General features: G+C 37.5%; 2 protein-coding genes across 3 annotated transcripts in view; one reads left to right on the forward strand and one right to left on the reverse strand.

The window, feature by feature from the left end:
* Window positions 1-6,382, forward strand: part of LOC134821576 (fibrous sheath CABYR-binding protein-like) — a 55,245-nt gene extending 48,863 nt beyond the window's left edge. Inside the window, exons 4-5 of the mRNA XM_063832278.1 lie at window positions 3,581-3,635; window positions 3,951-6,382. Coding sequence (XP_063688348.1) covers window positions 3,581-3,635; window positions 3,951-5,011 — 1,116 coding nt within the window. The 3' untranslated portion in view covers window positions 5,012-6,382. The remainder of the gene's footprint in view (window positions 1-3,580; window positions 3,636-3,950) is intronic.
* The window catches only part of LOC134821884 (uncharacterized), a 62,329-nt gene extending 45,149 nt beyond the window's left edge, over window positions 1-17,180 (reverse strand). The window contains exon 1 of one of the 2 annotated variants that reach the window (XM_063832696.1): window positions 17,152-17,180. Coding sequence is in view for 1 of the 2 variants with exons in the window: in XM_063832692.1 (XP_063688762.1) it covers window positions 1,562-1,656 (95 nt within the window). In the remaining variant the exon portion in view is untranslated. Of the gene's footprint in view, window positions 1-1,561; window positions 1,744-17,151 lie in introns of those variants that run through there. The other variant, XM_063832692.1, reaches the window with a different exon arrangement.
* Window positions 17,181-17,388: the final 208 nt, after the last annotated feature.

Raw genomic sequence — 17,388 nt, forward strand, 5'->3', positions numbered from 1 at the left:
TGTCGCACTACAGTACGGGAATCGTCTTTGATTTAGGAGAGAGGTCTGTAGAAACCTTACTGTCATTTACACTCTAAGGCTTGTGTGTTTCTGTTGAAAATATCTGATGATTCCGCGCATAACATTGCTACAAATGAAAAATGCTCTTTTTAGGTAAGGAAATTTGTCATCGTTTCGATGTAAATACATCATATTCATGTTTCCTAAGGTCTGTATGTGAGCGGGAATTTGTGAGATCTGGTAGTTTGCTTTTGGCTCTGTGTCAACTGCAAATTCTCAAGTGCACAAGAAAGCGGTAATTTTGAGGAGGAAATTATCGCAGATGTGCTGTGTTAATTGGTGCAATAAATCCAGAACAATGATGGTGAAATCTTGCTCGACAAATATAAATCCAGCTGCATTCCATAAACACGTACAATTTATTAATTTATTAATTTATTGTACGTGACATGGCAACTGGTCTTGATATCACAACTGTTGATTGCTAAATCCAGAACAATGATGGTGAAATTTCGACTTTCGACCGATGGCGGATGTTATCTCCAGGCTGGCTGGTTGCTCGACATATAAATCAAGCTGTACTGCATTCCATGAACAGTCACGTACAATTGTACGTGACTTAATTTATTAATTAATTGTACGTGGTAATGAGATCACTACTTTTAATTGCTCTTGTTATGGCTGGAGTAAGGAAAAACTTGTATAAGCAATAGTCAATGATTGAGACGGATGAGAATGTGATGACACGATCATTCCATAAAACTCATGGTTGATATAACAGCTGGAATTTAGATTTCAAAGCTGTTAAAGCAATTAGGATGCCAGGATGGTCAAAACTCAACAACTCTAGTTTTTATCAAAAACATGAAAAATGTTTGTGTTGCATTCTTCTCCAAAGTAAATCTGATGTTTCTCTGGTAGAATTAGAAAAATTAATGTTTATTAACATTCTTCTCCAGTAAGTAGTTCCAATTAATATAATATGAAACATTCGAAAAATCGAATGTTTCATTTGTAAAAGTCAAGAAACATATTGTCTACATTCCTCTGCAAAGTAACCCTAATATAAGTAACGTAACTAATACTCCAATATAACTTGTATTTACGGGAGAGAAATCGGTTCTTTTGCGATAGTGTAAACGGGACAACTATCGCTGGATGGCGACAACTAGCGCTGGATAGCGCTAGCTGTCGCAATCTTATGTTTCACGTGTAAAACAAGTTGTGCATTATATTATTCCCCACAGTAACTATAACTTATAATAATATAATACTGATATTTAGAGGACAGAAATCTAATTGTTCTCTTTTTAAATCAATAAAAGTTATTCTCTATTTTATTTTTCTCTAAATTAATTGTAGTAGAAATCTACAGGAGACTTGTAAGTTGTAACTTTGTAAAATTATCATATAAAATTTTCTTGGATTATTAACTAATTCAACAAAGTTTTACTCACATATTGTAAGTTATTTTACTAAATTGCCATAGTAACTGAAATACTCACACGCAAGCTCTACGTGACCAATAGTAACGGTTACCTTAGTAACTAAAATTACTCACATGTAACTGTGCGGAGGGGCTGGCATCTCCTCTGCTTTTCTTTCGGAACTTTTCTTCTTTAACCCTTTTACCCTATTGAGAAGATTTTGTTGCATCGTGCCCGTTCTTTTCAAGGTGCACGATAACAACTATACTTTTCTCCTTTTCTCCTCCAAAATTCTACTCAGACCAGCTTCTGAAAACTGTTTTGTCTGATGATTATTCCTCTTGTCAGTAACTATGACAACTAAAAAATACTCTCTTGATAGTATTATATATGCGTACTTTAACAACGAAATTTATCAATGAAGACCCGTCTTAACAAATCACACATCAAACTCAAGCAAAATCAGTAGAAATTAGAAATTAGAAAGATCATTACAATTTTACATGTGTCAGATCCAAGGTTACCTTGCTCGAATACAGTGCACGTTATTATCAGTACTGATTTTAGTAGTGATACTATAAAGTAGGGAGGAAGTGCACACTGTAATTCACAAAAATAGGAGTGAGATCAGGTCAAATAACGAGGTAGAAATATCAAAAGAAAGATTAGTAGAATCAGCCAACGTTTGGGCGGAAATTGTTCCAAAATTGTTCGAAATTACCATAGGTAAACACTAGTGCACATTGTTTGAAATTATAATTGCAATGGTCTGCACTGCAGTAGATAATAAGATTATAGAATGAACTAAAGTGATATTATGCATTTCCAACCCACCGATTACAACATAATATGAAACTTATTAATTATAAAATTAATTAATTACTGTTACGTCGAAACACATCTCCGACCAAAAGCATTCCAAGGAATATGATAAAAACAGTAACCATGACAACAGGAACATGCTTAGTGCTAACACCATAAACAGAAATTAAATAACAGCTACTGTTTTATTATATCTGAAAATACCAAGACCCAACTATAATGAGAAAACAGTAAACATTACAACTCAAAACAGTATAACTGTGACAACTAAAAACAATTACTATGACAATTATGACAAACTAGTAAAGTATCAACTAACAAGGTTTCGATGCTAGTAAAAGTGTGATTATAGTTTAGTTATATACAGTGAGCTAATATAGTTGTCATGGCTACTAGTTGTCATGGCTACTAGTTGTCATGGCTACTAGTTGTCATGGCTACTAGTTGTCATGGCTACTAGTTGTCATGGTCAGATTGAGATATAGTTCTCACTAGTTAGTACGACAATGACACGCCATTTTACATCATTTTATCTGACTCCCACGTTACTAGGACATTGAAGCCGCCCTAAGTCAAAGTCCCACGTTTAATTTACTAATAGATCTGCAGCTTTTTCAGAGCCACTGCCGCCACTTAAGTAAAAAACCAGCGGTGTGCAGCTTCACTGCAAGGCGTGGAATTAGGTACTCGCTTGCTTTTAACAGTTAATTGTGGGTGTCCTGAATACCTGTTTTTTGGGAACATGTCAGTACTAACGAGCAGAAGCAAATGGTTGCCACGACGACCAAAACAACAACAAACCCTGATCAAGAAATTATAAATGAAAATTGCCATGGTCCATGCAGACGAACCAATTTGTTGGTTTTCAGAATATCGTCATTCTGATTGCGTTTAATTAACCAGATTCATAGTCACAGCGAGAACAGTGGTTAGCATATGTTATTATGCATGAGGAAATATTTTAGCATAATATCATAAAATTTTTTAGCATATCTATCATTAAAGCATTAACAAAGTTGTACAATTAACGAGATCGGCCGTTAAAAGAATTCGACGTTAACTTGTTGTGAACACGTCATAGTGAAGTCAAAAGATTTGGCCTGTCTCCTCAGCTTACGAATTTGTCGACCGTGAAAATATGACTATTCTGTTATAAAAGTGTGGCACGATACCGCGTGACCACTTTAAGGGTGACATGAATTTGTGGTTATAACATGGTTTAGGAGACAGGCCAACTTGATACAGGGCCACATAGATACAGTGTCATAATTGTAATGTTTTGCAAATTTTTACAAATACCCAAATTGTTACGTTTATACCTTATCTTTCAGTTGGCAGCAGGAGAAGAGGAGAAAGCAGCAGTCAGCATCCAATCCCGATACAGAGGTTATAAAGCAAGAAAACATTTGGGTCTGCATGCTTCCAATATTTTACTTGAAAAAAAAAACAAACAAAAAAAACATTTGTAACAAGATTACGATTAGACCTCTTTGAAATGTGACAATTTCGACACACTTCTAGGACTATTAGACACTAGACAGAGTAGGTTTTAAAGCGCTAATGTTCTCTGAATTTCTCTGAGAACTACAATGTCTTTTTTGACTTTTTGCGGAGCAATATTAGTGAAGAAGTCTAATTGTATTCGACAAACGTACAGCTGTAGAGGGATGAAACAAATTTTTTCAAAATCAAATCTTTCAGCCGCAGAACCAGCAGCAGCCGCTCCCGTAGAAGCCGCTCCAGCAGCCGAAGCTGCCCCAGCAGAAGCCGCTCCTGCAGCCGAAGCCGCCCCAGCAGCCGAAGCCGCTCCAGCAGCAGAAGCTGCCCCAGCAGCCGAAGCCGCTCCAGTAGCCGAGGCACCAGCAGCCGAAGCCGCACCAGCAGTCGAAGCTGCACCCGAAGCCGAAGCCGTACCAGTAACCGAATCCGCACCAGTAGCCGAATCCGCACCAGTAGCCGAATCCGCACCAGTAGCCGAAGCTGCACCATCTGCCGAAGCCGCACCAGCAGCCGAAGCTGCACCCGCTGCCGAAGCCGCGCCAGCTGCCGAAGCTGCACCAGCTGCCGAAGCCGCACCAGCTGCCGAAGCCGCACCAGCTGCCGAAGCCGAACCAGCTGCCGAAGCCGAACCAGCTGCCGAAGCTGCTCCAGCTGCCGAAGCCACAATAGCAGCCGAAGCTGCTCCAGCTGCTGAAGCCGCACCCGCTGCCGAAACACCAGCAGCAGAGGCACCAGCGGCAGAGGAACCAGCAGCAGAGACACCAGCAGCAGAGGCACCAGCACCAGCAGCAGCAGAGGCACCAGCAGCAGAAGCCTCTCCAGCAGCAGAAGCCGCTCCAGCAGCAGAAGCCGCTCCAGCAGCAGAAGCCGCTCCAGCAGCAGAAGCCGCTCCAGCAGCAGAAGCAGCTCCAGCAGCTGAAGCCGCACCCGCTGGCGAAGCCGCCCCAGCAGCTGAAGCACCAGCAGCAGAGGCACCAGCAGCAGAGGCCGCCCCAGTAGCCGAAGCACCAGCAGCAGAAGCTGCACCAGCAGCCGAAGCTGCACCAGCAGCCGAAGCCGCACCCGCAGCCGAAGCTGCACCCGCTGCTGAAGCTGCACCCGCTGCCGAAGCTGCACCCGCTGCCGAAGCTGCACCCGCTGCCGAAGCCGCACCAGCAGCCGAAGCTGTCCCTGCTGCAGCCCCAGTAGCAGATGCCGCCGTCGAAACGCCGGCAGCCCCCGCCGCAGCGCCTCCCGCAACGGAAGCAAAACCATCTGAGTGACAATCTCAAACTAAAATTAATCTGTTATATAGTACCTGAATATACCTTTGCTTTTTAATGTTGAAGAAAATTGGCCGACTGGGCGGTTGATGTTGATTGCTATGCAATTCAGATCTTGTTCTTTAAGCGCGATTAAAAGTTGTTAGATTGTATGAATGGGCTCGCTAAAATCCGATGAAGATGGAAACCTAACATGTTAAAATACAATGGAAAAGAGGTATAATAGCTGATATAACCAAGTCATGAGTTGTACGATTGTGTTCTTCTTGTGAGCTATGTAACGAAATATAGGTAGGTACTCTTTAAACATTTGGTTATGGAAATAAGATTACTAAAATTCAGTCCTACAATCTTTCATGTGAATTCGTTAATTCTTTTATTCAAGTAATTAGTATGATATGGATTCCTTTTTGATCTATATCACATCCTGATCGCTGCATGAGCAGAGCGTAAACATTCGTTCAGTTAACTTGAGTTGGGATTTTTGGAGCTTAGATTTATTGCTTGGCCAGACTAATAATATGCTGGATCTCAAGAAATATCCTATTCCGATGATAACTGCATAAACATCACAATTAGTTTAACATTTGATTGTTCAACGCATCCATAACAATTTTAGCAAATTGGTGTTTTAGTTTTAAACATCATAAGTCGTTAATCTAAATGCTTATGTGTTTTAAACGATTTATGTTTTAAATGTAAAGTTTACTTGCACTGATCACAAAGAATTTAGAATGGCATTGTAAATTTGGATTGAAAGATGCGAGTCAAAGAGATTTCTACAATCCTAAAGATTAACTTCAAAGAATCGATTCGTATCAAATGCGAAACATTATTAAATTCTTGTGCGATGAATGATTGAATAAATCAAAATATCAAAGAGTCCAATTTAAGTTGACTATTTACCGATATATATAATTTGGTATATCCTCCATTGGACAGTTATCATCGGTTAGTATATTGTTAGTCATGAAGTAAAGTATTCAGAATAACTATACTAAATACTGAATGTGTATAATATAGAGTCACAATTTGGCCCATTTCTCCTGATACCATATAGTTTGCAGAATGTTAATATATCGCAATGATATGTAAATAGCATTAAATAAACTTTAAGCTTGGTTTATACTTATTGTGGGCGACAATTATATACAGTGTGCATGGGCCACAAGTAACGTTACAAACTTTGGCCTTTATAGCTCAGTCACTGATGGTATAAGGCCCAACGTATGCAAATTGTAACGTTACTTTTGGCCCACCTTGTAGTTATGTAATACACGTTCAGATTTTACTTGCGGAGGGATTTTAATTATCTTCGTTGTAAATTGGTTAGCATTTAATATATAATAATAGCTCCACCTTTTACAAGGACCTTGTTGTTTTCTTGCTTCCAGATAAAATGTCTTTCTTTCGATGATGAAATCAATTAAATTATTAAAGTAGTTCATCTAGTTTAAACTGTTTCAATTCAATAGTTTGTAATGGTCCTTGCTTCATAGCATAATGAGTATCACACCAAAATTTCCAAAAATTAAGTTTTATTTTAAAACTGTTAAAATCTGTAGCAGACCAAGTTGGAAGTTGGAACCAGGCGGATACGCGGAAAATGTCATGAGTCAGCCTTGAGACATAAAGAGTTAGTAAGATATCAATGGCACGACATAATTGACGTCATAAAATCAGTGACGTCTTAAGTGATACGACATCACTTTTAGTACCACAGCAGCTACATACGTCAATGTCACCATAGCAGACGCAGAACTATTTAACCCTGATTATAAACGGCGGGTTTTCAATGCTGAACTATGACAATAACATAACTAGCAGCTAAAAGTTTATATGGACAATACATGCAGGTTTTAACATTCGGTGAAAAATATGATGTCATGTTAATACATATTTAGAAAATTAAGTGAGACAGGTAAAAGTGTAAAATCCGGATTGGAACATTATTTATGAGTCGCATATAGTTGAAATGTTTCTCGGGTAAAATTTGTATTGAACGAACCCGTTTGCTGCGACAAAGAAATGGCTCTTATCAGGAAAGGAATAGTTTGAGATCATGAGTACAATGCAATGTTGTCACATTAAAAAGTTGAATAATTCCTTTCCTGATAAGAACCTTTTCCTTGTTGCATCAAACGGGATCAATCCAAATTTTACCAAAGAAATACAATATGTAAAAGTGATAAAGTTATGCATTATGTGGCATTTTTGTGGAGGTGTATTATCGTAGAGAAGTACTGTAAAAAACTATACTATACTGTGAATGTACTATGAACGTAGCCATTAACAAACGATGTTTTCAATCCACTATTATCATGTCACCAGAATACCAGAAACCAGCCTTCTTAAGTACCAAGTAAGTAAAAAAAGAATTATCAATGAGCAAGGACGACTCCCGATATATTGTTCACCAACTATAACAGTTTTCATTAAAATATTAAATTAATCGAAATTTTAAATCATACTTACTGAAAAGCTGCAGCAATTGGCGACAATAAATAAATACACATGCGCTTGTAAAAAACTTGTTAAATATATTTTATAGACGATTTAGTATCTACGGAAGAGAACGCAAGTGGTATAGACAGAACAAGCAGACGCCTCGGTCACCAAGGTAACGTGATGAGCTGACCAATCAAGTGATGTTCCTCCCTGTCACGTGACGCTAGGCCGACCAATCACACGCGCTACAGGGCGAACCGCGTCCTGCTTATCTTTTGTTATGATGTTTTATCTTGTAGAAGATTAACTAATAACTGTACATTGAAATAAATGTGCTCATGATTATATTCCTGAGTCAGGAAACTCCGTCGTATAGCGTAAGTCCGTACGACCTTGAAGGGTCCTGTAGGGGTCATGTTTTATAACTATTATTATTAAGAATACCTTGTGAGAAATAATAAGGTAGTCGGAAATTAGGGGATTTTTGAATAAAACCTACCGGCTACCCCGTTAACAATTAATTGATTTCGACTTTATTAACTTAATAAACACGACAAAGCATGCTTGGTTACTATGACACTATTTGAACAGTTGATAGTACTGATGTATAAACTTGATTTCACCAGTAGGCAGTAGCATTAAGTCAAATTAACTACCTTACTCGGGAATATTATAACCGGGATAAAGTGGTGGGTTTTGGAAGATTCCGCCATATTTTTCCCGGTCAAAAATTTTACCAGTCATAAAAAAACCCGCCGATTCAGATTATGGGGTTCCAAGGGGTGGTGATCATCATATTTTACATGAAGTCTCATATGTGCTAGAGAAGACTTTTGAAGCAGTGGATGGAGGGCTGTAACTTTATTGGCGGTTGCTACCATAATTTCGTTATAAAAATCACAATTTGGTTATAGAAATCAGATTTCAGGGTGGACCGTGATTCTGAGATTCTCACTTCTCTTGCCCATGAATCAGTGAATCGTAGAGAAGAAAACAATTTATATGTTATAGAAGAAAAAAATAATAATAATAATATATAATATATATTATTATAATAATAATGTCTCTAAAGATTGATCGCTTCTCGTGTGCAGTGTGTAGACTAAAGAAAGAGGTAGTTTTTCCCGTTGAAGTAACTTGTGGCCACATTTGTTAGAAGTGAGTAACCTGTGCCACTATTTCATGGTCCACGGTGGATTGATTACTGGAGCAGTTGAAGATGCAATTGCAAAGCCAAGACGTTCCCAAATACCAAGCGGTGGGCAGGAAATTAAGCTCAGGCTGACCTTCAGAGCAGTAGCCCCATTAGCGGACAAAATGAAAGTCTTGTTAATACAACAATACAACTTCGAATTTGACGGTCAGCAGCTCAGGGGGATATCAATAATGATAATGGCGGGGACATTAGCGATAATGAGAATGAGAATACGCTTTAATGAAGATTTGACTTATTATTGCTTAGATTTATTTTCCTTTAATTAAAAAAAAAGTTGAAAGGTCGGCCACCGGTAAATACATGACCGGGATAATTTGGCGGGTTTTTGGAAAGTCCGCCATATTTTTCCCGGTCATTAATTTTCCCAGTCATAAATTAACCCGCTATAATATTCCCGAGTAAGGTAATTAAGTATCTCTACTATAATTCAAAGAATTATTTCTGTCTGTATGTCTGTACGACCGCCCACGTGCAAATAGATGAAAAATAGGAATTTAGGTAACAACCAAAACGTTCCATAGCAACGGTGTTTTAATGCACACATGCACGTGCAAAGATTGTTTTAACGTCATTTTGATCGGTTTTGTGGTAATTACGTTGTGTTTAAAGTGTTTTATATTTAAATCGGCTGTATCTTCGGTTGAGATGGATATTTTTTGATGCGATTAAAACTTTCTTTCAATACTACTAGCTTCGTCCCTGTTACCACGGGCTTTCTAGTTCTTACTTATAATTCAAAGAATTATTTCTGTCTGTCTGTCTGTACGACCGCCCACGTGCAAATTAGATGAGAAATAGGAATTTGCATAGTAACCATAGTAACGGTGTTGAACGTGCACGTGCAATGATTGTTGTTACGACATTTTTATCGGTTTTGTGGTAATTACGTTGTGTTCAGTGCAAGCTACATTTTAATTCCCTTTTCATCGGCTGAATCTTCGGTTGTGACGGATATTTGTTGATGCTATAAAAACTGACTACCAAAGAATACTAATACTATTACCTTCCTCCCTGTGACCACGGGCTTACTTATAATTCAAAGAATTATTTATGTACGACCGTTTTTTATCTAAAAACCAACGACCTTTACTCCTAAATTTCTGTTAAAACGGCAAATTGTTTTATAATGCAGAAAATTTAGAAATATAATGACTTAAATGCGGGAGTGTTATATATTTCATTAGTCGTAAAAGTCACGGTAACTACTACTACTATGTTAAAAATACAGAATATTGTGTAATAACAGCCTCAAAAAAACTTCTGTTCAAAGCATCGGGTTAATGCTGTGGTCTTAATTCGAAATTACTTTTAAACGGTTGAGAATTGTTTTAAGAAACTGTTTTTTGCTAGCTCAACTATTCAGCAAATTATTTACCCTTGGTGTGCATTTCGATTAAATTATACTGTTTGCTATAAGCGCGCTTTCCAGATTATCTGCTTATCCAAGGGTAGCCCATTAAAGATAAGCGGCCATTCACTCGCATTGGGTTTCTTGTTGTTCATTTTCAATATTATGTAAATACTAATAGCTGTCAACTTGATTGATAATGGCCCAATGCCCATCAGTTTAACTTTAAGCGTCAAAAGTGAAGAAAAGTGCCATGAATTAATTAATATTAAAATCTACCATGCCACCAATTTCATACAAATAAAGAAATAACAATTGGCAGGAATATGTCGTACCGTAGATTGGGGTAAAATCGCCGTGTCGGGGAACTTCGCCACTATTTTTCAAATAATCATTCATCTGTTTTGAATTGTTAGGAGATCGTTTTTTGTATAGTATTGTGTCGAACAAATGGTTATAAAGGTATTCATATTCAAAAATAAACGTTTACTATGTTAATTAAACTCAGGCAACATGAAATAATGCAATAAAGTGGCTAAAATTTCCTGCTTGCATATTTTCCATATTTTACAATTATATCCTTAATAAATTCTGTGTGACATCATTAGCATATGTCCTGTTCATTTAAGGGTGAATTTAGTTAGCCATGATGCACACAACTGATATTATAAAGTTTTCAAATTTGTGTGTGGCGAAGTTACCCTCTTCTGATCCCATCTGTTCGGCGAAGTTTGGCGCGAAATTCGCGCGCGGCTGGTGAAGTCACGCACGTGTATTGGCGAAGTTTGACTACATTTCTACTTCATCCCGGCGATGTTACCCGCAGCATGGCGATGTTACCCCGGCGACCAAATTGCCCATTGTAACACGCAGGCTAGAGCTAGATAAGTAAAATTGGCAGGTATATCAAGGAAATATAATTGAGTTTCGAGTGGTATGGTGCTTAGCACCGAATATGGTATAGTTTCAGAATGGCGAAGTTACCCCATATTGCAGGGTAACTTCGCCCTGATTTCAGTGGCACCAATCTAGCTGACTATTTATGCCTGGCTGATGTGGTTCATACGAAAACATTTGCTTTACCAATCCTGTTCATATGAGCTATAAACTTTTTCAAGTACTCGTGTCGTATTTTCTAAATAACATGAAATAGCTGTAAAACATGGCGAAGTTCCCCCATTCTACGGTATCTGATAAACAAACTGCTGACATGTTTCGGGTGACCGACAACTAGACTGAACCCAACTGAACCTATCTTTCTATATTATAATTCAAAGAATTATTTCTGTCTGTCTGTCTGTCTGTCTGTCTGTACGACCGCCCACGTGCAAATTAGATGAGAAATAGGAATTTGCATAGTAACCATAGTAACGGTGTTGAACGTGCACGTGCACATGCAATGATTGTTGTTACGACATTTTTATCGGTTTTGTGGTAATTACGTTGTGTTCAGTGCGAGCTACATTTTAATTGGCTGTATCTTCGGTTGTGACAGATATTTTTTGATGCGATAAAAACTAATATAATCTTCCTCCCTGTGATCACGGGCTTTCTAGTAAACAGGTAAAATAACGAAATATAAACGAAGTTGTGTTGCAGAATTACGTGATAAGCGAGAAGAAAGTGCACCTTAATAAAGTCAGCGGAGCGGTAAAAAGGTATCAATCTCGCATACACGCGCTTGTTCGAGTAGATCATGCATGACACGTTAACCATGGTAACCATGGTAACCGCTGCATGAGCAGTGATCGATCCAGTCAATAGCAGAGCTTTTCAGTTCTCACGTGTTGTTTGGTGGCCAATAAGATGGCGCGCATAAGTATACCGGTGCGTGTGCACGGATTCAAACTGACTTATAACGCTGTCATGTAAAATGTTGTCATACGTTGTATGACCCGCCGCGCACGAATGCGCGGCTCCCCCTGTATCGTCGAAACTCTACAGTGAAGCGACCGTGGGGGTCACCACGTGATACAAGTAAAATGTGCACGTGGAATGTGTGTGTGTGCCACTGTGCCGATAAAGCTGTTTCTGATCTGCGTTAGTGATGCTAATTACTTAAATTTAATTATAAGTATAACACACATAACGCCGCCCTTTATTTTCTATTCCGTCCCTTAGCAGTATCGCGGAGGAGTACAAATAAAATTTCACTGTATTCCAATTATTGTGCAAGTTTCAGCTATTTCTCTTGATACAAACACAAACACTTAAATACTTTTATTTTGTAGTAGTAGTAAACCCGCGATGGGGTGGCATGTGCCTCAATAAAAATATTACAATCATTTATTATTATATCAATGTATCATTAAATATTTCAAAAATATCAATAACGTATGGTTGATCCTTCACACTTGGTAAAATATATAAAAATAAAGTTAATCTACACTAAAGAATAAATAATCTATATTATATAAATCAAAAATATTAACTCCCCATCTTCATGTAGTCATTTATCAAAGCGGTAGAAATCCAAGTAATTTTAGTACGCGGTGCGCAAGGAATTTCGTTTTTTTTTTAAAATGTGTAGGCAAGATAAGCCTAAGTGTGGCAGTGAAAATTGAAAAATAAGTTGCAGAATAAATTGCAGTGACTGACTGTCAAATGCATTTTCGCAGTTCATTTATTTGACTGCACAGTGCACTAACGTTTAGGATTCTTACAGCTGTTATATTTTGCTAATATTTTGTTTAAAAGTTGTAAAGGACAAAGTTCTTGTCCGTCCACGAAAGGTTTTCTAGGTCAAGTTTTTGTTTGTCCAGTAAGTAACGTACAATGTTGTCCTTGTATGAATTAATAAACTTATCTTGTAACTTAGGTACGTTGAAGGGAAGGATTTTGTTTATTTCGTTTATCGTGTTGTTATATAATCGTGGTCCTACGTTAGAGATGCTATAATCGGTGATCCGTAATCTGTTGAACTTAATTTCAAAATACTTTGGATTTCTCCTTTCCGTTTGTCTAAGCGGTGATTTTTCAAATATACTACAGATACTCGATGGTGCTACTCCCATATAAACCTTGTGCATCAAAGTTAGACAGCTTTTAGCAATGAGGTTAGGAAGAGCCAAAATTCCTATTTTGTTGAAGATGGATTTTGTGTGAGATGGTAGTTTACGTTTTTCTTTGTCGTAAAAATAGTTATGATAATCTGAATCAGTGGCGCGAATAGCTTTCTTTTGAGCAGAGAATAAAGACTGAATGGAATTTAAAGATTTAGTACCCCAAACAGTAGCGCAGTAATACAGGTGAGATTGAATTAAACTATTGTATAGCATTTTTTGAGCTTTATTCGGAATGGAACTTTTAAGTTTCATCATTACGCCTGCATTTCTGGATATTTTAGTCTTTAACTGTTTAATGTGCTGGCTCCAGCTAAGTTTTGAGTCAATAATGACACCTAAAAATCGTTCATGTTCACTTTTCACTAGTCGCTGTCCTTCTATACTAATATTTATATCCTCTGGTAATCTGTTAGTGAATATCATGTATTTAGTTTTTCCTATATTGAGTTTAAGACCGTTGTTTTTAACCCATGTCTGTACAGTATTTAATACTCTGTTTGCACGCATGTTCAGTTCAGTGTACGTGTCGGCAGAAACGATGATGTTTGCATCATCAGCGAAGAAAATATAATGGGCTATATCGCTTACATTTGCAAGGTCGTTTATGTAAATAATGAACAATATAGGACCAAGAATGGACCCTTGAGGAACTCCATGTTCCAATCCCATTTTTTCTGAACTGCAACCGTTGACGTGAACATACTGTTTCCGGTTAGTTAGATAAGACTCAAACCAGGATAAGCTAAGGCCTCTTACACCATAGTGCTCCAGCTTATGTAGCAGTATCTCACTGTCTACTAGGTCAAACGCCTTGGAGAAGTCAAGAAGCAGTAATGCTGACACTTGCTTCCTTTCTAGAGCTTTATGTATGTTAAACTGAGCTTCAAGCAACGCATGTTCACAACTGTGACCCGATCTAAAACCAAATTGCGACGCATATAGAATATTACGTGATTTTAGGTGCTTTACTAAACGTGCATGCATTATTTTTTCGAATATCTTTGAGAAGCAGGACAAAAGTGAGATTGGTCTGTAGTTTGTAATTTCGCTGCGCGATCCTCCTTTATGGAGTGGGATAACCTTAGCAAGTTTGAGCTTTTCGGGGAATACTCCTTCGTGAAGGGAGTGTGAGATCAGGTGATTAACTACTGGAGACAGCACATTGCAAACCTTTTTAAGAGGCTGTATATTCATATCTGAAGTCGATTTGTTCTTAAGATCATGTATGATTTCAGCAATTTCGGAGGGCGAGGAGTCCTCCAGCTCCATATCAAAATCACATCGACTTGATTGGGGAAGAGAATGTCCTACTGATCCTGCACCGCGAACCAGATTGTTTTCGCTCTTTAGGTTCTCAGCTATATTAGTAAAATAATCATTAAAACTGTCAGCTATATCTTGTGAGTCGGTTATAACTCTATTTTTATAGTTAATCTTACTTATTTTTATTTTTTCTTTTGATTTCTTGTTTAATATTTGATTAATCATTTGCCATTGTAATTTGCTATTGCTCGCATGCTTTTTAAAATATGATGCGTAATACTTCTTTTTCGCAATATCTACTTGTTTTTCAACAAACTTTTTCATATGCTTATAAGTTTTTTCATTTTTTTCAGTAGGCTCTTTAACAAAGGATTTATATAGTTGGTTCTTTCGATTGCATGCACATTGAAGCCAATCTAATATCCACGGTTTAGAGTTTTTTCTGTGGTTTGATTTTTTCTTTTTAACTGGAAAACACTCATTATAGACTTCTTCATATTTAGTGTGAAAAGCTTCAAATTTTGTATTTGTCCCGTCAACGTTGTGTAAAAAATTCCAATCAATAGACGCTATTTTCTCCTCAAAACGAGCGATTTTCTCTTCATTTATTACTCGGTTTGATGATTCACAAGTTTCATTTTTCAATTTATTTCCTATTCTATTAGTGTCGAGAAGTATGCCGGTAAATGTGGCAAGGTGATCAGATAGCGATTCAGTTATAATGCCTGACTTTGTTATAGCATGGCATTGGTTTACGAAAATGTGATCAATAAGTGTAGCACTGTGACAAGTAATACGAGTTGGTCGTGATATCGTTGGTGCGAATCCATACTCTGCAAAAATATCAACATATTTAGTAGTATGGTCATTTACGCCGTATTCTAATAGATTAATATTGGTATCACCTAGAAATAATACGTTTTTGTTGCTATGTCGCGCCAAATCTTTTAGGGTGTTTTCCAATTTTTCTAAGTAACTGGGGACATTACCACTGGGAGACCGATACATATTGCATAGTATGACGTTTTTGTGGCCATTTTGAGCTATCTCTATTAACTGAAATTCGCCAACGTTTGGATCATCTCTATAAGATAATTCAGATCGTGCAGTGACATCAGATAATTCACAGAGATTCTTGTTTACATAGGTTACTAGACCACCGCCCTTACCAGAGTCCCTTGCGGGAGCCTGAATAAAGGGGGGATGAAAGCCTTCTAACTCTAATTCTTTTCCTTGAAATGCCATACTTACAACCGTGCAGTTTGTTTCGTTGAAACACAGAACATCAAATTTTAGGTGCTGTTCAATTTCATCACGTATATTAGAGATTGCTTTGCTCAAAGATCGAATATTAAGAGATTGAACTTTAAATTCATAAGGCCTACTCGTGTTGATTTGCCGTGGTTCGTAGTATTTACAGCTATTTAGTACATCTGAGCAGTTATCCCATGGATTAAAGTTTAAGTCATTGTTTTCTTCAAAAGTATTACCTATATAATTAGAGTCATGGTTTCTATGGTATGGGTTAAATTTTGCGCTATTCTCGTAATTACCGTGTACGGTGTATAATTGTCTAGGTGATACCTTTGTTAATTTGTTGTCTTGTCAAGTTAAAATGTGGGTCATTCGATCATTAATAAGGTAAAAAGTTTAAATAAAGTTCAAAGCCGAATCCCGGTAGTCCATATTATAAAGTTATAATACAAGCGATCCCGGGCTGCAACATTGCCATGTTACGCAAATAATTGCCGCGCTAACGAAATATTTGCCATCTTAGCAAAATATGCGCATACATATATTAAATGCTAATATTGTTTAGATGATCAGCGAGAAGTTTGAAGTGCTAGATTATAAAATATAATAGCTGGTTTTAATTTCACCTAACCATGTGCTTTCGCGCTACTGCAAGCGCAAGCGCTCTGGATAAAGCAAGGTTTTAATTATCATGGTTACTAATTACTATGTCTATAGTTACTTTAGATTTTTGTCATGTTGGAGTATTCGGTGTAAACAAGAGGCTATTTCTGTTTCTGTTTCTGTTTCTGTTTTTTTCTCTTTCTGTTTCTCTTTCTGTTTCTCTTTCTGTTTCTCTTTCTGTTTCTCTTTCTGTTTCTCTTTCTGTTTCTCTTTCTATTTCTCTTTCTGTTTCTCTTTCTGTTTTTCTTTTTGTTTCATATATACTGATATATCCTTTCATACGATGTGTCTGTTTTAACTTGTTGACGTGGCACAAATTCACATCATTACACTATTATCACTGTGCTAATTTATGACTGTGTTGCAAATATGTAATGTTCCAAAAGCTCTGATATCCCAGGATAATTTAAAATATCGATTGGCTCCTTAGTCGTGGTGTGTCCATTCGAGGAAGAGCATACATATTCTTCTCCAGTGGAAGTGAGCCACTTTGTGGCAGTTTTCACAGCAGTTTGCTTGGCCATAAGTGTTTCAAGTTCAGACATCAACGTGCCATGTTGAACACTCTTGTTCTGAAAAAAATCTGAATGCAACTCCAAGAAGTCCTCGCATTTAACAGAATTCCTCTTAAAGTCTTAAGTTTCATGACATTCTCAACACTGGCCTTAAAGCCTTAAGAGCTTTCAGCTCATTTAATGAAAATGAGTTTAAAACATTGGTAACAGAATTCAGATCCATAGTGATGGGAGGAAGAGGAAGGAGAAAATGGCGGTGAGGGAGGAGAAAATGGCGAAGTCAATACTAGAATACTGTAGCCCAGGAAGCGTTGCTTAGGATACAAACGGTCACGTCATAGTCTCTTCTATCGCTTTGACATTGGGACCTAAAATTATTTGTTATATAGTAGTGTTGAAAGTATTAAAACAGTATTTTCTATGAATAACTTCATCGTGAATAACATTAGTATTTGCATATTAATTTCATATGCAGAGTTTCTGACAATCTAAGTAAGCTATTCAGTTATTCGGTCTCCCACGTCCCCTCGAGTTGTGGGATTAAAACAATGGGTACTATAAGTGGAGCAAATTGGACCACCTAAGGATTCGCCCTCTTATCTATA

Source organism: Bolinopsis microptera, chromosome 10, assembly GCF_026151205.1.
Source record: "Bolinopsis microptera isolate Bmic1 chromosome 10, MBARI_Bmic_1.0, whole genome shotgun sequence".
Classification (NCBI taxonomy): Eukaryota; Metazoa; Ctenophora; class Tentaculata; order Lobata; family Bolinopsidae; genus Bolinopsis; species Bolinopsis microptera.